This window comes from Lethenteron reissneri, unplaced genomic scaffold (genome assembly GCF_015708825.2).
Source record: "Lethenteron reissneri isolate LAM-NWPU_2019-01 unplaced genomic scaffold, ASM1570882v1 scaffold_213, whole genome shotgun sequence".
In the NCBI taxonomy this organism is placed as follows: Eukaryota; Metazoa; Chordata; class Hyperoartia; order Petromyzontiformes; family Petromyzontidae; genus Lethenteron; species Lethenteron reissneri.
In genome coordinates, this window is record NW_026891735.1 from 151921 (window position 1) to 173794 (window position 21874).

The 21874-nt window shown below is 52.3% G+C and overlaps 1 protein-coding gene across 1 annotated transcript in view; it reads right to left on the bottom strand.

Moving 5' to 3' along the window:
- LOC133339716 (adhesion G protein-coupled receptor F5-like) overlaps positions 1 to 21239 on the bottom strand; it is a 35287-nt gene extending 14048 nt beyond the window's left edge. The window contains exons 1-7 of the mRNA XM_061547868.1: positions 21202 to 21239; positions 21017 to 21070; positions 17257 to 17393; positions 16562 to 16617; positions 5519 to 5710; positions 3439 to 3595; positions 1509 to 1740 (exon numbers count right to left, since the gene is read on the bottom strand). Coding sequence (XP_061403852.1) covers positions 1509 to 1740; positions 3439 to 3595; positions 5519 to 5710; positions 16562 to 16617; positions 17257 to 17393; positions 21017 to 21070; positions 21202 to 21239 — 866 coding nt within the window. The remainder of the gene's footprint in view (positions 1 to 1508; positions 1741 to 3438; positions 3596 to 5518; positions 5711 to 16561; positions 16618 to 17256; positions 17394 to 21016; positions 21071 to 21201) is intronic.
- Between the last annotated feature and the right edge of the window lie 635 nt (positions 21240 to 21874).

Consider the following 21874-nt stretch of genomic DNA (forward strand, 5'->3'; position numbering starts at 1 on the left):
GAATCCCACACAACCCCAACCCTCGATGGGCAAGAGGGATGAAAGGGCCGCTCCCTAGCTGATCGGGGCCAGTCGAAGCTCAAGACCCAAGACCAGCCAGCGTTGGACCCTGGACCCCCTTGTCCCGCTTGTCCTTGTAAGGGCCGGGACGCTGTGCGGGCCAGTGGTGGGACTCTGGGACTCCCTGCTCTACGTCCTTGTAAGGGCGAGTTCCGAGGAAGACAGAGTCCAGACCCACACCTTGGCTGGGTCGGGTCAAGTAGCCTCCCCTAGGGTAATTGTAGCCGGAGGACCCCAGCGCGTAGGCAGAGTCAGGCACGCTAGGAAGAGGCTGTGTCCCTAGGCTGTGTCCCTAGGCTGTAACAGAGTATCAGGACTGTTGGAGTGTTGTATTGTAATAAAGAAGTTACCTCTACAAGTGTCTCCGGAACCCATTACACACACACACAGAGACCAATACACACACACACAGACCCACACACACATAGATCCACACACACACACAGACCCACACACATACACACACACAGACCCACACACACAGACCCACACACACAGACCCACACACACAGACCCACACACACAGACCCACACACACACAGACACACACACACAGACCCACATACAGACAGGCCCACACACAGACAGGCCCACACACCACACGCAGACCCACACACAGACAGAGACCGACACACACACACAGAACCACATACACATACAAAGACAAAAATCCCTCATATAGCTTTAGCAGACTGAAGGGGCAAATGCTGTCAGCGATCAGCACCTATGAAGGCCGGCACAGCACACGAGGGGGTGGGGTGGCCAACACCACGCCCGCCCGCCTTTGCCTCCCCAATGGCGATGTTGACTGCACATAACTCCAGGTACTCATTTGAGGCCGAGTCGACCTAGGGGATGCCCATTACCGGTTCGGATAATATAATATACGCATTGTGTGGTTAATGCTGAGTGGGTGGGTGAGTGTGTAGGTAAGTGTGTGTGTGAGTGAGTGGCTGAGCGAGTGAGTGGCTGAGTGAGTGGGAGAGTGAGTTAGTGAGTAGCCGAGTAGCTGAGTGAGTGAGTGCGTGAGTGAGTGAGTGGATAGCTACGTGGCTGAGTGAGTGAGTGGCTGAGTGAGTGGCTGAGTGTGCGTGAGTGAGTGGGTAAGTGGCTGAGTGAGTGAGTGAATGGCTAAGTAAGTGAGTAAGTGGGTGAGTGAGTGACTGAGTGAGTGAGTGGCTGAGTAAGTGAGTGGGTGAGTGAGTGGGTGAGTGAGTGAGTGGGTGGGTGAGTGGCTGAGTGGCTGAGTGAGGGGCTGAGTGAGTGGCTGAGTCAGTGGCTGAGTGAGTACGTTGGTGAGTGAGTGGGTGGGTGAGTGAGTGTCTGAGTGAGTGGGTGGGTGAGTGAGTGGCCGAGTGGCTGAGTGAGTGAGTGGGTGGCTGAGTGAGTGAGTGGCTGAGCGAATGAGTGGCTGAGCGAGTGAGTGGATGAGTGAGCGAGCGACTCACGTGAAGAGCATGCTCACGACGTAGGTGCCACCGCCGCCGCCGCGGTCGTTGGCGACGTTGTTCAGCTGCTCCTCACCGATCGTCACTGCAGTCTCCCCGGCGACTCCGTCGCCCGCGAACACCTTGGAGTAGTTGCCTCCCTGGGCGGCGCCGGCCCTGGCGAGGACGGTGCCCAGCAGCCGCACGTTGGCGCTGGTGATGTTGAACGGCGACGGGACGTCAGCACCGGCACCTTCGGGGTGGAGGGAAATCGGTGAGCGGGAGGAGAGGGAAGGGGGGGGGAACGTGCAGGAGATGGTGACTGCCTCGCCTGGTACGCAGGAGGTCGTGGGTTCGATGTTGAGATGGTGACGACATCGCCTAGTTTACAGGAGGTCGTGGGTTCAATGTTGAGATGGTGACATCACCTGGTTTACAGGAGGTCGTGGGTTCGATGTTGAGATGGTGACAACATCACCTGGTTTACAGGAGGTCGTGGGTTCATTGTTGAGATGGTGACGACATCGCCTGGTTTACAGGAGGTCGTGGGTTCGATGTTGAGATGGTGACGATATCACCTGGTTTACAGGAGGTCGTGGGTTCGATGTTGAGATGGTGACGACATCACCTGGTTTACAGGAGGTCGTGGGTTTGATGTTGAGATGGTCATTACATCGCCTGGTTTACAGCAGGTCGTGGGTTCGTTCTCGGACCCGAACACCACGGTGGCGAAGATATATTAACTACCTACCCTGGCACGCAGGAGGTCGTGGGTTCGATCCCGGACCCTGACGCCTGTTGCGTATTTGGAGTTTGCGTCTCTCTCTCTCTCACCTTGGTCGAGGGAATTTTTCTCCTGGTGCCGTCCAGCATCTCCCTGATTCAACGCGTGTCTCCCCGTGTCTCCCCGTGTCTCTTAGTGTATCCCAGTGTCTCTTAGTGTCTCTCAGTGTCTCCCAGTGTATGTGGCTGTAATCTGTGCCTCCGCATTTCTCCCCCTGTCTCCCAGTGTCTCCTCATGTCTCCCAGTCTCTCTCGCTGTCTCCCAGTGTCTCCCCGTGTCTCCCAGTGTTTCCCAATGTCTCCCCCTGTCTCCCAATGTCTCCCCCTGTCTCCCAGTGTCTCCCAGTGTCTCCCCGTGTCTCTCAGTGTCTCCCCTGTCTCCCCCTGTTTCCCAATGTCTCCCAGTGTCTCCCCCTGTCTCCCCGTGTCTCTCCCAGTGTCTCCTCGTGTCTCCCAGTGTCTCCCAGTGTGTCTCAATGTCTCCCCTGTCACCCCCTGTTTCCCAGTGTCTCCCAGTGTCTCCCCGTGTCTCCCAGTGTCTCCCCCGATCTCCAAGTATTTCCCAGTGTCTCCTCATGTCTCCCAGTCTCTCCTGCTTTCTCCCAGTGTCTCCCAGTGTCTCCCAGTGTCTCCCCGTGTCTCCCCAAGTGTCTCCCAGTGTCTCCCCGTGTCTCTCCCAATGTCTCCTCGTGTCTCCCAGTGTCTCCCAGTGTCTCTTAGTGTCTCCCCTGTCTCCCCCTGTTTCCCAGTGTCTCCCAGTGTCTCCCCGTGTCTCCCAGTGTCTCCCCCTATCTCCCAGTGTCTCCCCCTGTCTCCCAGTATTTCCCCCTGTCTCCCAGTGTCTCCCAGTGTCTCCTCATGTCTCCCAGTCTCTCCTGCTTTCTCCTAGTGTCTCTCCCAGTGTCTCCTCTTGTCTCCCAGTGTCTCCCAGTGTCTCCCAGTGTCTCCCAGTGTCTCCCAATGTCGCCCCGTGTCTCCTCATGTCTCCCCTGTGTCTCCCCTAATGGCTCCCCGTATATCCCGATATTTCCCCGTGTCTCTCCCGATGACTCCCGTTGACTCCCCCATGTCACCCCCCTGTCTCCCCAGTGTATCTCCCCGTGTCGCTCCGTATATCCCAGTATCTTCATCCACCCTCACACCCGCCCACACCCGCCCACATGCTCACGTGTGCCCGTGGCGAGGCTCGTGGTGTTCATCCTCGTCACGAAAGTCTCCACGGTGCCGAGGAGGTCGGAGCTGTCCGACTCGTTCAGCGTCTGCAGCGACTTCCAGGAGTCCAAGTTGCTCATCGCCAGCAGGTTGCTGGCCGTGACTAGGAAGCTCTGTCGAGAGGTGGCACGGCGGGGAGAGTCACTGTACACTACACTACTATACACTACACTACTATACACTATACACTACACTACTATACACTACACTATACACTACACTATACACTACACTATACACTACACTACACACTACACTACTATACACTACACTATACACTACACTACTATACACTACACTACTATACACTCCACTACTATACACTACACTATACACTACACTACTATACACTATACACCACACTATGCACTACACTATACACTACACTACACACCATACACTACACTACACACTACACTACTATACACTACACTACTATACACTACACTACTATACACTACACTACTATACACTCCACTACTATACACTACACTATACACTACACTACTATACACTATACACCACACTATGCACTACACTCTACACTACGCTATACACTACACTATGCACTACACTATACACTACACTACTATACACTACACTATACACTACACTATCATACACTACGTTATACACTACACTACTATACACTACACTACACACTACACTACACACTACACTATACACTACACTACTATACACTACACTACACACTCCACTATACCCTACACTATACCCTACACTACACACTACACGCTACACTATACACTACACACTACACTACTATACACTACACTACACAGTACACTATACACTACACTACACACTACACTGTTATCCACTACACTATACACTACACTATACACTACACACTACACTACACACTACACTATACACTACTGTACACTACACTCTACACGACACTCTACACTACACTCTACACTACACTACACACTACACTCTACACTACACTCTACACTACACACTACACTACACACTACACTACACACTAAAGACTACACTACTATAAACTACACTCTACACTACACTCTACACTACACTACACACTACACTATACACTACACTACTATACACTACACTACACACTTCACTACTATACACTACACTACACACTACATTATACACTACACTATACACTACACACTACACTCTACACTACACTCTACACTATACACTACACACTACACTACACACTACACTACACGCTACACTGTTATCCACTACACTATACACTACACTATACACTACACTATGCACTACACTATACACTACACTACACTACTAGTACACTACACTATACACTACACTATTATACACTACGTTTATACACTACACTAATATACACTACACTATACACTACACTACTATACACTACACTATATACTACACACTACACTACACACAACACCACACACTATACTATACACTACTATACACTACACTCTACACTACACTCTACACTACACTATACACTACACTCTGCACTACACTCTACAATACACACTACACTACACACTACACTACACACTAAAGACTACACTACTATAAACTACACTCTACACTACACTCTGCACTACACTACACACTACACACTATACTATACACTACTATACACTACACTACTATAAACTACACTCTACACTACACTACACACTACACTATACACTACACTACTATACACTACACTACACACTTCACTACTATACACTACACTACACACTACATTTACACTACACACTACACTATACACTACACTACACACTACACTCTACACTACACTCTACACTACACACTACACTACACACTACACTGTTATCCACTACACTATACAATACACTATACACTACACACTACACTATACACTACTATACACTATACTCTACACTACACTCTACACTACACTCTACACTACACTATACACTACACACTATACACTACACACTACACTCTACACTACACTCTACACTATACACTACATTACACTCTACACTACACCACGGCACACTGGGGTTCACCTCTGCCACCTGTTTGCCGAAGACGATGCTCTTGTTCTGGGTCGCCATCGCGATCAGCCCCAGCGCGGCGCTCACAGCGCGGATGCTGTCGGGGGTGAGCCTGCCCCCTACAGGGTTCGTCTGCATGGTGAGGTTTTGCAGCAGCATGGGAACCTCCCTCTCCACCACCTCCTTAGGCTGGTTTTGTAAATCCTGTGGGGGAGGTGAGAGATGCATATACAGTGTAGTGTATAGTGTAGTGTATAGTGTAGTTTATAGTAGTGTATAGTGTAGTTTATAGTAGTTTAGTGTAAAGTAGTGTAGTGTATAGTAGTGTAGTATATAGTAGTGTAGTGTATAGTGTAGTGTATAGTAGTGTAGTTTATAGTGTCGTGTATAGTGTAGTGTATAATGTAGTGTATAGTAGTGCAGTGTATAGTAGTGTAGTTTATAGTGTAGTGTACAGTAGTGTAGTTTATAGTGTCGTGTATAGTGTAGTGTATAGTGTAGTGTATAGTGAAGTATAGTGGTCTAGGTCGAGGCAGTGAGGTTCTTGAGAAGGAAAGGTAGGGGGTGGTTACGGGTTGCTGAGGAGTTAGAGTCTTCCTCAGCAGCCAGCGATCACAAATCACTCTTCAATTTCATCAAAAAAGTAACTTGCAGCGCCACACCTATCGCCATCATTAGGGGAAAGAACGGTAATCCAATCTCCGACCCCCTGGAACAGGTTTGCAGATTTTGCTAAGCATTTTTGTGAAGTCCTGGGGGAGATGAAATCCCTCCACATGGAAAAGATCGTGCGACAAAGTGGGGATGACCCTGCTGAGGCTGCGGTGCCTGAAATATTGGAAGAAGAAGTCACCCCCTGTGAGTGGCTGGCTGAGGTGCCATCTGTTGAGTAAGTACTGAAGGAGATCCAGAGTCTGAGACGAGGAAAGGCACGGGCCAGAGATTATCACCCACGCGAAATGCTGAGAGTGGCGTTTGTGTACAGACTGCCCTACATGACATCATACCTAAAATCTGGACCACTAGACAGGTTCCGCAGGATTGGAAAGATGCCCTGGTGGTCCCCCTCTTTAAGAAGGGGGACCACACAGACTGTAACAACTACAGGGGCATCTCACTCCTCAGTGTGCCGGGAAAGGTCCTGGCAAGGATTACTCAACATCGCCTTGCTAGGCACGCTGAGGAGAGGCTTGCGGAGCCCCAATGTGGTTGCAGGAAAGGGCGGTCCTGAACAGATGCCATATTTTCTGTCCGTCTGATACAGCAGAGGTGTAGGGAATTCCAACACGACTAACATATTTGCTTTATTGACCTGGTCAAGGTCTATTCCATCAGTCAGCCTGGGCTCTGTGTTCTTCTTCACACTTTTAGACCCTCTGACCCTCTGCTCACGATCATTAAGGACTTTCATGATGGTGAGCTGGCCAAGGTAAAGCTAAGTGGCCGGGAGACAGAGCCTTTTCCTGTTCACCTTGGGGTGCGACAGGGATGTCCTCTGGCTCCAACATTATTTAACATCTTTTTCGACCACGTAGTTCACAAAGCCTTCTGAGGCTGATTGATGCCCAGGTGCGGTCCAAAGATAGCTCCATATTGGTCAACCACGTTATGTATACCAATGACTTGATAATTGCTGCTTACTCAGAGGAGGAGTTGGAGGTGCTGCTGCTGAACCTGGAGCGTGCCAATAACAGGCAGCACCTGCCTGGGTATTTTATGCCATCAGACACTCCACCCCCACAACTCACAATTGGTGATGGAGCAGTTGTGGAGAGAGTGGAGAGTTTCCCATACCTGGGCAGTGTGCTCATGACCAGCTCTGGTTTAACAGGAGAGGTCTCACTCCGAATCAGTTGAGCAGCATTATATTTTCATCAGAAGTGCAATGATGTGTGGAAGCTACATGGTCTGTCGCTCCACACAAAATGTTGGGTTTTCTCGGCCACAGTCATTCCCTCCCTTTTCTACGCTTGCGAAACGTGGACCCCCATAATGAAACATCTGCGCCGATTAGAAACTTTCAGTCTGGCATGCCTACGATACCTCCTGGGTTAAATCTGCAGGCTGGATTATGTGAAGTACCGGTGAGGACGCTTGACGCCGAGGTTGAGGCACACGTATATTTATTTCACAATACGACAGTGGGCATATACACACTCGAGGGGGTATCGGCCCCCTCACCCGTATAACTCGGGATACACCCCTAGCTAACTCTGTCCTAGCCCCGAATCCTCCACTAATGGGCTAGGGGAGGCTAACTGGCCCGACACTGGTAAGTCGGGCCCGGTACCCGGAGTTCCAGACCAGCTCTTACAAGAGCACCGGCTCTGGCTTTCGGGACCACGCCGCTGGCTCAATCGTGTCCGGCCCTGAAAAGGACATCGAACTAGGGGAGTCCAGGGCTCTATCTAAGACGTCTTCAGTCTTCTTCCCTTAGCTTAAACATAACTGACTCGAGCCCTTTGAACATCCCCTTTTATACCCAACCCCTCCCTGAGGGGTGGGGCCCCGGGGGATCATAACGTTCGAACCAGCCCCCCCCCCAGGGTGTCTGGCTCGGACGTCGTAGAGGGCACCTCCTCGTGCACTTACGTAGCCCCGCCCACTGTGTTTGTTTTCCATAGGCTGCCATGCATAACGGGCCCTCTCTTGAACACCCCTACATCACCCCCCCCCCCCCCCAGCATAGCTTGCAGCCGTCCCGGCTGCCAACATACAAAAATGACAATAAAAGTGCATTTACACCTTGACCGCGCGTGTGCCTCACTATTTTTCAACAATAACAAGAACAGCAACAAGAACACAACAAAATGCAACAGCAAGAAGAGAAAACAACCCGACGCACCCCCCCTTGAATAAATACGAATTCCGTAAAAAAAACAACCTATATACAATTTGCAGGGAACCCACCATACACACAACACCAGGTGAACCCAACGTATGTACATTTCAATGGGCAGGGAACACACCACCCACACAACACACAATGAACCCAACATATGTACATTCAATGGGCAGGGAACACACCACCCACACAACACACGATGAACACAACCTATGTACACATCTTCCAGCCTCATAACAGTCTGCGCATTTTTTGCGCGCGTCCTTGCAGCGGGCCCCTCACACGGGGTAACCCCGGGTGGCGGACCGTCAGGTGGCAATTGTCCGTCCCGGAGTGAGTCCTCATCCGATGCCGCGCGACCGTCGGTATCCCCAGGAGGGGTGGTCGGGCGTGAGCCCGTCAGTCCTGATGCACCTGGAGGTGGCACGGCCGGCAAGGCATTAGGTGAGAACGACGGAGACGGACCCAATGAGTCGGTCGACCCCCCACACGTTTGGCCACGCATGTGTGAAGTGGGTTTGTGTACCGCAACGAAGGGTTTTAACCTAGAGGGGTGCACGGACCATCGCCGCTTCCCCCATTTAATGCGCACGCACTGTGGTCGCAAAACTTCGACCACCTCCACAGGGCCCCGCCACGGCCGCACCAGCTTAGAGGAGGTAGCCAGTGGCACTTGGGGACAGTGCAGCCATGCCTTGTCCCCCGGCTTCCACTGTATCATGTGCGCCCGACCCAGCCTGAGGCACTCATTCGCCTTTTGACGGAGGTCCGAGTTTAGCATTGCAGCATCCCGCGCCTCTGTTAATTTGGCCAGATTAAATTTGACGTGGTCAGCCAATTTAGTTTTCCCTTGCGGCTCGGGGATCTGCAGCTGGGCGCGAACAGGCGGGTCGGGTTCGCGACCGTACATGAGGTAAAAGGGGGAAAATCCCGTAGCTGCATGGGGTGCCATCCGGTATGCCGCCAAGACCCCTTGAATATGCAGGTCCCAGTCAGTCTGTGAGTCCGAGACCTGCTGTGACATCATTGACGTAATGGTGCGATGCAGGCGCTCGACCATCCCGTCAGTTTGCGGGTGATACGGGGAGGTACGAATTTTCTTCGTGCCTAGGAGGTCACAGACTTGTTTGAGTAATTTACCGGAAAAATTTCTGCCCTGGTCGGTCAGCAGCCGCTCCGGAGCACCTTTGTCCAGGACGTATCCCTGAACAAAGGCCTCCACGATGGCTGCTGCCGACTGGTTGGCAAGGGGCCAGGCCATAGGCCAGCGTGTAAAATACTCGACACCAGTCAACAAATACCTATTGCCCCTGGGGGTGGCGGGAAATGGGCCCAAAATGTCCAGCGCGACAAGCTCATTTATTCTGGACACTTTGATCGATTGCAAGGGCGGGTTAGACTCCCGCGCCGGCGGTTTCCGTTGCGCACACCGAGGGCATGATCCCAATAGATCCCCAACATCCCTCGTCATGCCAGGCCAAAAAAAATCAAGTTGTAGCAGTGCAAGAGTCTTTTGGGTCCCCAGGTGTAATAGGCGCTCATGTGCGGCCCACACCACCTTGCCTCGCAATCCAGAAGGGACCACCAGCCGATGTCGCTGGGATTTTCCGTCCCAATGCATCAGCAGACCTTGCACCATTTCCCATGCATCCGAATCACCCTTCACACGCCCAGCACCCCCGACGCGACGACGCCACCCGAGGAGGGAGGTATCTTCCATCTGGAGGCGCCCCCATTCAGTGACGGGCAACCCCAACAGGGAATCTCTTCCCTGTTGTTCGATCGAATTAGTAATTAATGTTTCGTCGTCGTCGGTGGCTGCCAAGACCGGAACCGATGCGTCCCCTGAAGGCCTGCAACGTCCCGACCCCAGGAGGCATGCACATTCGGAGGTGGTTGGCATGCGCGACAGAGCGTCCGCATTCGTATGGCGAACGCCCTTACGGTAGGTTGTTTCAAAATCAAAGTCCTGGAGAACCTCCAACCATCGAGACAACTGTCCCGATGGTTGTTGAACTCGCAGGGCATACTGTAGTGCCGCATGATCTGTGCGGACGGTGAAATGCCGACCGTACAGATATGGGCGATACTGTTGGATGAAATAGACAATTGCCAACAGTTCCCTACGGGTGACACAATATCTTTGCTCCGCAGGAGACAACACCCGACTACCGTACGCGACCACCCGTTCCACGCCATCAACCACCTGGGAAAGCACACCCCCAATACCCGTGTTGCTCGCATCGGTGTCGAGCAAAAAGGGCTTAGAAAAATCGGGGTAAACCAAGGGAGGGGATTTTACCAGGGCGTCCCGAAGGGAGCAGAAAGCAGCCTCCTCCTCTTAACCCCAGTGGAACCGAACCCCTTTAGATGTTAAAGAGTGCAGGGGTTTGGCAATTGTCGCAAAATCAGCGACGAACCGTCGGTAATACGACGCGAAACCAATGAAACTCCTGACCTCTCCCACCGAGGTGGGAGTCGGCCAGGAGCTGACACACTGCGTTTTGGCGGGATCGGTAGCAATACCTGAGCGTCCCACGATGTGCCCCAAATAACGCACCGAATCGCGCAACAAATGGCATTTTTGGGGTTTGAATTTCAAATTAGCAGCCCGCATCTTTAGGAAAACCGCCCGCAACCTCTGGAGATGTTCATCAAAAGTTTTACCAAAGACGATAACGTCATCCAAATAAATGAGGCACGACTCCCATTGCAATCCAGCCAAAACCAATTCCATCAAACGCTGGAAAGTTGCCGGCGATGAGTGTAATCCCATCGGCAACCGGTTGAATTGGAACAGGCCGTGCGGTGTACGGAAAGCAGTTTTAGGCTTTGAATCATCGTCCAGAGGAAGCTGCCAGAATCCCGAAAGTAAATCGAGTGTGGAAAAGAATCGCACTCCCGCCAAGGCGTCCAGCGATTCATCCATCCGAGGGAGCGGGTATGCGTCGGCAACCGAAATTTTGTTAAGGCGCCGAAAATCAACGCAAAACCGCAACGATCCGTCCTGCTTTTTAACCAGGACAATCGGCGCTCCCCAAGGGCTGGTGGAAGGAGAAATGATGTCGGCGGCCAACATGTCATCAATAGCCGATTTGACATGGTCCTTTTCGGCGGGACTCAACCGAAACGGATTTTGGCGAATTGGCGCGCTGTCACCCATGTCAATATGGTGACGCAGCAGGTGAGTACAACCCAAATCGTATTTATTCCGACTAAAAACGTCGGAAAATTCCCGCAGTAGTGTTTTAAGTTGTTGACGCTCTGAATCTGACAGGTCCGTCGATCCCGCACAAAGCGCCTCGAGCCACTCTTCATCGCTGTCCGAATGCGGTCGCGGCGCAGGGACAACGCTGACGTGATTTGCGACGGTTTCCTCACATGGCACCGGCGTTGCGTGAGCAAGCACGGTTCCCTGTGGGACCACCACCGTCTGCGAACCCACATTGAGGACCGCGATGAAGGGTTCACCGTCCCCTCTTACTATGGTCTGGGCTGGAAGTAAATGAGGTCCACTAACCCCGGTCCTAGACGGCCCCAGCAGAACCCCTTGGGCCGCAATACCCTTAGCGAAGGGTCGCCGAAGTTTCAAGGGAATCAACATTTGTGCCCCCGGAGGGACGCGCACCGTTCTCTCTACGAATGCCGGCACCGTCGCGAACGCCGTCCGAGTCGTAACGGGTGATGGCAAAAACGCCATGCGTCTGCCCGACGGGAGCTCAATGCATCTCTGGTCGATTAATATCCTAATCGGCATTTTGGCCAGGAAGTCCGTCCCCAGCAGGCACGGAACCGCCAGCGAGGAGGAAACAAAAATCGGCCCAGACAATTTAATTTCCCCAACACAAATTTGGGCCCGAATTTGTCCGATGATGCCAAGTGAGCCCCCGTTAGCCGCATAGAATGGTACGTTAACAGGCATCAAAGGACGGCTCTGGACAGGGAGAATATTGTAAATTAACTCCGAAATAATGGTCGCCGATGCCCCCGTATCGACCAGGATGCGCACCTCAACCCCGTCGATGTGCCCCACAACGGCCGACGACCCCGACGATGCGGCTACCACACGATCGGCCAGCACGGACCACTGGCCGGGTTCGATATGAGTACCCAGAGTGGTGCGTGATGGTGCGATGGTGCGCGATATCGGCCCCCCTCTCGTTGCGGTGTTTGAGTGCGTGACGGGCGTGTGCGTGGGCCAAACATGTGGGGTGTCGCGACTCGCCGGGTTATGATGGTGGAGCTTGTGATGAGGCCCGTCGTCCCGTTGAGGTGTCGTCCCGCGCTGACGAGGAGAGCGGCACCCAGAGGCGACGTGGCCCCGGATGCCGCAGTTAAAACACCGCGGGAGCGCCGTCGGAGGTGACGGATGGTCGGAACGGCCCGACCCGTCCCGGCCCGACCGTGCTCCCGTCGCCTGTTGCCGTCGGTGGTCGACGGCGTAGAGCTCCTCCGTCGGAAGGGTGGCTGCAGCCACCGCACGCCCCGCCGATGCCCTGCTGGCTTTCCGCCGGAGCGACAGGAGGTTGGCGTGGAGGAGCCTTGCCGCCTGGAGCGATGTCATCTCCACGTCCTCCTGTGCGACGACAGCGATGTCAAGGTCGTCTGCCAGGAGGAGGATTTTCTCCGTGACCATAGCGTCCACGCCGTCGTCGTCCTATACGAGGGAAGGCCGACTTAGCCATTGCCAGGAGGCTCGTCCGGTATGCTAGGGGCGACTCCTTCTCACCACGCTTGCGGTCGTAAAATTGCTGTCGGCATTCAGCTGATGGTCCATAGACCCCGCCCAGCAGCTGTAGCGCCATCGGTAACGTAGACCGCTTCTCTCTCGGCGCCGATGTGAGGGCGGCGAGCGCGTCGCCGTCGAGGAGCGCCGGCAGCGCGCAGAGAGCCTCCTCATCGGACCATTTCGCCATCTCCTGATGGGCGAGGAAACGTCGGCGAAAACCGGCCCAGTCTCCCTCCGCGCCGATGAACTCCTTCAGCGGGGGCAGTCTCTGATGAAGCGCAGCAGTTGTTGTAGACTCCCGCAGGCTGATGTCACCACCACTCGGCTGTGCGTCGGTGCGAACGGCCGATGGGATCGCCTGTCGCGGTTGTGATGACGCACCCTCCGGCGGTGATGACGCTGCAGCTCCAGCGACGGCGATGTCGGAGCGGATGTTCAGGCTGGCCACGCCCTGAAAAGCTGTAGCGTCGATGGCGGGAATTTCAAATTCGGACTGCTCCGAAATGGCGGGAAGGCGCCCTGGTCGTTGGCTCGCCTCGCCCCGTGTTGGATCACCGGCCCCCAATCGCGTGATGGTCTCCAGCGTGGCAGCAGCGGCATACAGCAGCTCCGCCAGCCTCCCGTGAGCCAGCCGTAACGCGTCTGGCTGCGGCCCCTCTTCATTTCGATGCCCCGGTAAGGAGGCGTCAGGCCCCGGCTGCACCATGTCTTGTGGAGCCGTCTCGGGCTCGACGATCTCGGCAGTGTCTTCCTCCTGCGGTACTTTGGCCCGCGCTGTTTTCCGCGTGTCCATGTTCGAATTACTTCTGACACCAGTTGAAGTACCGGTGAGGACGCTTGACGCCGAGGTTGAGGCACACGTATATTTATTTCACAATACGACAGTGGGCATATACACACTCGAGGGGGTATCGGCCCCCTCACCCGTATAACTCGGGATACACCCCTAGCTAACTCTGTCCTAGCCCTGAATCCTCCACTAATGGGCTAGGGGAGGCTAACTGGCCCGACACTGGTAAGTCGGGCCCGGTACCCGGAGTTCCAGACCAGCTCTTACAAGAGCACCGGCTCTGGCTTTCGGGACCACGCCGCTGGCTCAGTCCTGTCCGGCCCTGAAAAGGACATCGAACTAGGGGAGTCCAGGGCTCTATCTAAGACGTCTTCAGTCTTCTTCCCTTAGCTTAAACATAACTGACTCGAGCCCTTTGAACATCCCCTTTTATACCCAACCCCTCCCTGAGGGGTGGGGCCCCGGGGGATCATAACGTTCGAACCAGCCCCCCCCCAGGGTGTCTGGCTCGGACGTCGTAGAGGGCACCTCCTCGTGCACTTACGTAGCCCCGCCCACTGTGTTTGTTTTCCATAGGCTGCCATGCATAACGGGCCCTCTCTTGAACATCCCTACATATGTAAAGAGCTCATGAATCACTATGGGAACCTCCTTTGCCAGTCTTTGAGTTGTGCGCCTTTTGGCGTCATCTGGTCCAACCCATGTGAGACTAGGCTCTAAGGAAAGCTGTCTCGGGTGTGGACCAATCAACTTCAAGGACAGTGCACATTATCAGAGTTATGTCTTTTGTTTGTATTATGACTGCAGGTATTGCGGTCTATGCAAACATGATTCCTTGTAAAAAGGTGTCAGTTTTGTTGCCAGATAGAAGGGTAAACAACCAATTATCATATTTTTACTGGCAAATGAGGTTCCCATAGTGTAGATCCTTGCCCCGAGCTCTCATACTCTGATGGTACATTGTCTTTGAGTTGTGCGCCTTTTGGCGTCATCTGGTCCAACCCATGTGAGACTAGGCTCTAAGGAAAGCTGTCTCGGGTGTGGACCATCAAGTTCAAGGACAATGCACATTATAAGAGTTATGTCTTTTGTTTGTATTATGACTGCAGGTATTGCGGTCTATGCAAACATGACTCCTTGTAAAAAGGTGTCAGTTTTGTTGCCAGATAGAAGGGAAAACAACCAATTATCAGCTCATAAATCCTTGAAAGATCTGGACACATTCCCATCGGTGAACTCATCCGGCAGGCAAGTCTGCATTGGCTGGGTCATGTAGCCTGCATGCCCAGCCACCGCATGCCTAAACAGCTGACTTACAGTATCCTGGAGTCTACAAATTGAGTTGCATTTGTGGTGATTGCTACATTAGAGAAACGAAACGTCATGTTTCTGATCGTGTCCGCGAGCACAAGTCAGATCTGAAACACGGCAGAACTGATTCCTCGGCCGTTGCCGATCATTGCTACAACTCGGTGGGCTCTCATGAAATTGTATTTTCCGAGACCAAGGTTCTCTGCAAACCTCCTGGCTACCATCAAAGGTTTGTACACGAAGCCATACAAATATACAAACACAGACATAATTTCAACCGTGATGACGGTTACAAACTGAGTAATCATTGGAAAGATGTGATTAACCATGCAAAAAAGATTTAACTACACTTATTTGCTAATCTTATTTGACAGACAACCATCACAGTTTTACCATGTTTAGTGGTGGTCTCCCTGTTACAGTTTGAGTCACAAACCGCACCTCTCCATAACAAAGGCTCAGCCTTTGTAATGCAGTCTATTCTTAGTCTTAAGCCTCACCTTACCATATTAATAAAAGTATGCGGCCCTTGCTCCACCACCTCCAACCATCATATAAACGTAGTGGTAGCTTCCGAAATCTCTCATTTACTTGATACAGCTGTCGTGGCTGTGACGGTACCACCTGAAGACGGAAGCTTGTGTTGCCTCCGAAACGTCGTGATTTTTATTTTATTTTACTTTTTAATGTTTTTACCTACGTGACTTTACCGAAAAAACCTAAGAATATGAATCATTGCAGTCATGAAAGCTTCAAATCTAGAATTAAACAGCTTTTGTTCGGCAAAATAGAGCTACTGGGCAGTTGGAGGCAGTCGCCCTCCAACAACAACGGAGGGCGGAGGAGCGACGCTCACAGCAATGAGCGGAGCGCCGGGTGGCTAAAGCACAGCAGGTTGGCACAGTAGGGGGCACAGGTGGTGCATTAACCAGTCATCTCAGTCAGTCGACGCGTGGCACCTGGGTCTGCCCCGTGACCTCCTGTCAGCAGCGAGCCTTTGACACTTCACGTGGCCTCAAAGTGCACCTAGCCTGGCATAGGCGCCGTGGTGACGTCACCGTCACTTAGTGGCGAATGGTGCAGCCATTGGTGTTGGTGATGGTGCTGGTGTTGTTGGTGATGGTAGTGGTAATTGATGGTGGTGATTGTGATGATGGTGGTGGTGGTAATGATGATGGTGATAATGGTGGTGGTGATGGTGATGATGGTGATGATGGTGATGATGGTGATGGTGGTTCTGGTGTCGATGGTGGTGATGATGGTGATGATGATGGTGGTGATGATGGTAATGATGATGATGGTGGTCGTGGTCGTGACTATAGTGGTGGTGGTGGTGATGGTGGTGATGATGATGATGGTGGTGGTGGTAATGATACTCACCTTCGATTGATTTAAGATTGCATTAAGCCTCTCAGTGGTGACGTTAGTGGTGGTACCTGCGGACGGTTATCAATGGGACAGGGTCAGGATTGGGATCGAACCCACGACCTCTTGCGTACCAGGCGAGGTAGTCAACATCTCCTAGCCACCGTGGGCGTCAGGGTCCGCGATCGAACCCACGACCTCCTGCGCACCAGGCGAGGTAGTCAACATCTCCTGGCCACGGTGGGCGTCAGTGTCCACGATCGAACCCACGACCTCCTGCGAACCAGGCGAGGTAGTCAACATCTCCTGGTCACGGTGGGCGTCAGGGTCCGCGATCGAACCCACGACCTCCTGCGCCCCAGGCGAGGTAGTCAACATCTCCTAGCCACCGTGGCGTAAGGGTCTTTGATCGAACCCACGACCTCCTGCGCACCAGGCGAGGTAGTCAACATCTCCTGGCCACCGTGGCGTTAGGGTCCGTGATCGAACCCACGACCTCCTGCGCACCAGGCGAGGTAGTCAACATCTCCTGGCCACCGTGGCGTTAGGGTCCGTGATCGAACCCACGACCTCCTGCGCACCAGGCGAGGTAGTCAACATCTCCTAGCCATGGTGAGCATCAGGGTCCTGGATCGAACCCACGACCTCCTGCCCCCGGGGCGAGGTAGTCAACATCTGATAACCCCCCCTCCCCATCTCTCACCACGTACCGTTGATGTTGAAGTCCCGGATGACCGGAACTCCGGCCGCTATTAAAGCGTCAATGGCCAAGGAGGTCAAGTTGGTGACCTCGGATTCGGTGAGGCTGTAGCCACTCACGTTCACGGATGCCAGGACACTGCCGGGCCTGCAACGGCGGGGAGAGAGAGACATGCGGGGAGTGGGTGAGTGGGTGGGTGAGTGAGTGGGTGGGTGGGTGAGTGAGTGAGTGAGTGGGTTAGTGAGTGGGTAGGTGGGTTAGTGAGTGGGTAGGTTGGTGAGAGAGTGGGTGTGTGAGTGGGTTAGTGAGCGTGTAGGTGGGTGAGTGAGTGGGTAGATGGGTGAGTGAGTGTGTAGGTGGGTGAGTGAGTGGGTGAGTGAGTGGGTTAGTGTGCGTGTAGGTGGGTGAGCGAGTGGGTAAGTGGGTGAGTGAGTGGGTAGGTGGGTGAGTGAGTGGGTAAATTAATGAATGGGTTAGTGAGTGAGTGGGTAGGTGGGTGAGTGGGTGGGTGAGTGAGTGGGTTAGTGAGTGAGTGGGTAGGTGGGTGAGAGGGTGAGTAGGTGAGTGGGTGAGTGGGTGGGTGGGTGAGTGAGTAGGTAAGTGGGTGGGTGAGTAGGTGAGTGGGTGGCTGAGTGGGTGAGTGGGTGGGTAGGTGAGTAGGTGAGTGGGTGGGTGAGTGGGTTAGTAAGTAGGTAGGTGGGTGAGTGGGTGAGTTGGTGGGTGAATTGGTGGGTGAGTGGGTGAGTGAGTGAGTGGGTTCGTGAGTGGGTAGGTGGCTGAGTGAGTGGGTGATTGGGTGAGTTGGTGGGTGGGTGAGTAGGTGAGTGGGTGGGTTAGTGGGTGGGTGAGTGAGTGAGCGGGTTAGTGATTTGGTAGGTGGGTGAATGAGTGGGTAGGTAGGTGGGTTGGTTAGTGAGTGGATGAATGAGTAGCTGGGTGAGTGTGGTAGGAGGTAGGCAGATGAGTGAGTCGGTGGGTGATTGGTTGGGTGGGTAGGTGAGTGAGTTAATGGCTGGATGGGTTATTGAGTTAGTGAGTGTGTTAGTTAGTGAGTGGGATAGTGAGTGGATGAGTTGGTAAGTGAGTGAGAGAGTGATTGAACGTGTGATAAAGTAAGTGGGTGATTGAGTGAATGGGTGACTGAGTGGGTGAGTTAGTGGTGGTGTGGGTGGGTGAGTGAGTGGGTGAGTGAGCGAGTGATTGGGTAGGAGAGTGTGTGAGTGGGTGAGTGGGTGGGTGAGTGGGTGAGTGAGAGGATGGTTGAGTGAGTGAGTGGCTGGGTGGGTGAGTGATTGATTGAGTGGGTGGATGGGTGGGTGAGTGAGTGGGTGAGCGAGTGAGTGTGTTAGAAGGTGAGCGGGTTAGTGAGTGGCGCAGTAGTTAGGAAGGGGAGCGATTGGGTGATCGGTTTGGTGGGTGAATTCATTAAAAAGTGGATGGGTTAGTGAGATAGTGAGTGGGGTAGTTAGTGATGGGGTAGTTGAGTGGGTAAGTGAGTGAGAGAGTGATTGAACGTGTGATAGAACAATTGGGTGAATTAGTGAGTGGGTGATTGAGTGAGTGTGCGATTATGTGAGTGGGTGAGTGGTCTATGGTGCAGTGTTGGGTCTCAATGCTGAGTCTATGATGCAGTGTTATGTCTTTGGGTAGCATTGCTGAGTCTCTGGGTAGCAATGTTGAGTCTATGGGTAGCATTGTTGAGTCTCTGGGTAGCAGTGTTGAGTCTATAGGAAGCAGTGTTGAGTCTATGAGTAGCATTGTTAAGTCTATGGTGCAGTGTTGAGTCTCAGTGCTGATTCTATGGTGCAATGCTAAGTCTATGGTGCAGTGTTGAGCCTATGGGTAGCAGTGTTGAGTCTATGGTGCAGTGTTGAGTCTATGGGTAGCAGTGTTGAGTCTATGGTGCAGTGTTGAGTCTATGCGTAGCAGTGTTGAGTCTATGGTGCAGTGTTGAGTCTATGGGTAGCAGTGTTGAGTCTATGGTGCAGTGCTGAGTCTATGGTGCAGTGCTGAGTCTATGGTGCAATGCTGAGTCTATGGTGCAGTGTTGAGTCTATGGGTAGCAGTGTTGAGTCTATGGTGCAGTGTTGAGTCTATGCGTAGCAGTGTTGAGTCTATGGTGCAGTGTTGAGTCTATGGGTAGCAGTGTTGAGTCTATGGTGCAGTGTTGAGTCTATGCGTAGCAGTGTTGAGTCTATGGTGCAGTGTTGAGTCTATGGGTAGCATTATTGAGTCTATGGTGCAGTGTTGAGTCTATGGTGCAGTACTGAGTCTATGGTGCAGTGTTGAGTCTACGGTGCAGTGCTGAGTCTATGGTGCAGTGCTGAGTCTATGGTGCAGTGCTGAGTCTATGGTGCAGTGTTGATTCTATGGTGCAGTGCTGAGTCTACGGTGCAGTGCTGAGTCTACGGTGCAGTGCTGAGTCTACAGGTGCAGTGCTGAGTCTATGGTGTAGTGTTGAGTCTATGGTGCAGTGTTGAGTCTATGGGGAGCAGTGTTGAGTATGTGGACATTGTTGACTCTTTGTGCAGTGTTGAGTCTATGGGTAGCAGTGTTGAGTCTATGGTGCAGTGTTGAGTCTATGGGTAGCATTGTTGAGTATATGGTGCAGTGTTGAGTCTATTGTGCAGTACTGAGTCTATGGTTTAGTGTTGAGTCTACGGTGCAGTGCTGAGTCTATGGTGCAGTGCTGAGTCTATGGTGCAGTGCTGAGTATGGTGCAGTGCTGAGTCTATGGTGCAGTGCTGAGTCTATGGTGCAGTGCTGAGTCTATGGTGCAGTGTTGAGTCTATGGTGCAGTGTTGAGTCTATGGGCAGTGCTGAGTCTTTGGGCAGTGTTGAGTCTATGGTGCAGTGCTGAGTCTATGGTGCAGTGCTGAGTCTATGGGTAGCAGTGTTGAGTCTATGGTGCAGTGCTGAGTCTATGGTGCAGTGTTGAGTCTATGGTGCAGTGTTGAGTCTATGGTGCAGTGTTGAGTCTATGGTGCAGTGTTGAGTCTATGGTGCAGTGCTGACTCTACAGTGCAGTGCTGAGTCTATGGGTAGCAGTGCTGAGTCTATGGTGCAGTGTTGAGTCTATGGTGCAGTGTTGGTAGTGTTGAGTCTATGGTGCAGTGTTGAGTCTATGGTACAGTGTTGAGTCTATGGTGCAGTGCTGAGTTTATGGTGCAGTGTTGAGTCTATGGTGCAGTGCTGAATCTATGGTGCAGTGCTGAGTCTATGGTGCAGTGTTGAGTCTATGGTGCAGTGTTGAGTCTATGGTGCAGTGCTGAGTCTATGGTGCAGTGCTGAGTCTATGGTGTAGTGCTGAGTCTATGGTGCAGTGTTGAGTCTATGGGCAGTGTTGAGTCTATGGTCCAGTGTTGAGTCTATGGTGCAGTGTTGAGTCTATGGTGCAGTGCTGAGTCTATGGTGCAGTGCTGAGTCTATGGTGCAGTGTTGAGTCTATGGTGCAGTGCTGAGTCTATGGTGCAGTGCTGCGTCTATGGTGCAGTGTTGAGTCTATGGTGCAGTGCTGAGTCTATGGTGCAGTGTTGAGTCTATGGTGCAGTGTTGAGTCTATGGTGCAGTGCTGAGTCTATGGTGCAGTGTTGAGTCTACGGTGCAGAGTTGAGTCTATGGTGCAGTGCTGAGTCTATAGTGCAGTGCTGAGTCTATGGTGCAGTGCTGAGTTTATGGTGTAGTGCTGAGTCTATGGTGCAGTGCTGAGTCTATGGTGTAGTGCTGAGTCCAAGTGGTTGCGGAGTGACGCGAGTTTGAGCTGTCCTCACCGGAAGTTTAAGATCGCCACTTGCACGAACCGAGACCCGAGGCTCTGATAGCAGCTGGTGAGCTGTGGAACGTGGGGGGGTGGAGGTGGTGGGTGGAGTGGTGGTGGGGGGGGGGGGGGAGTAGTGGGGGGGGGGGAAGAGCCGTGTCATCAAAGCAATCGTTTATTTCATTATCGTTGGGTCACGGGAAGAGAGCCATCGCAGATGACGAGAGGGAGGTCATGGTTCTCTCGTCGGCTATGGTGTATAGTGTAGTGTATAGTGTAGTGTGTAGTGTAGTGTGCAGTGTAGTGTAGTGTGTGGTGTTAGTGTAGTGTGTGGTGTGTAGTGTATAGTGTAGTGTGTGGTGTGTAGTGTAGTGTGTGGTGTATAGTGTAGTGTGTGGTGTGTAGTGTATATTGTAGTGTAGTTTGTGGTGTGTAGTGTAATTTGTGGTGTGTAGTGTATAGTGTAGTGTATTGTGTTTATTGTAGTGTATAGTGGTGTAGTGTATAGTGTAGTGTAGTGTGTGGTGTATAGTGGAGTGTGGTGTATAGCATAGTGTAGTGTGTGGTGTGTAGTGTATAGTGTAGTGTAGTGTGTGGTGTATGGTGTAGTTTGGTGTCTAGTGCGGTGTATAGTGTAGTGTATAGTGTAGTGTATAGTGTAGTGTATAGTGTAGTGTATAGTGCAGTGTATAGTGTAGTGTTTAGTGTGGTGTATAGTGTTTTTTATAATAGTGTAGTGTATTGTGTAGTGCAGTGCCTAGTAGAGTAGTGTAGTGTTCATTCGTGTCGTGTACAGTGTAGTGTATTTTAGGGCATAGTGTAGTGTGTATAGTGTAGTATATTGTGTAGTGTGGTTTATAGTGGAGTGTAT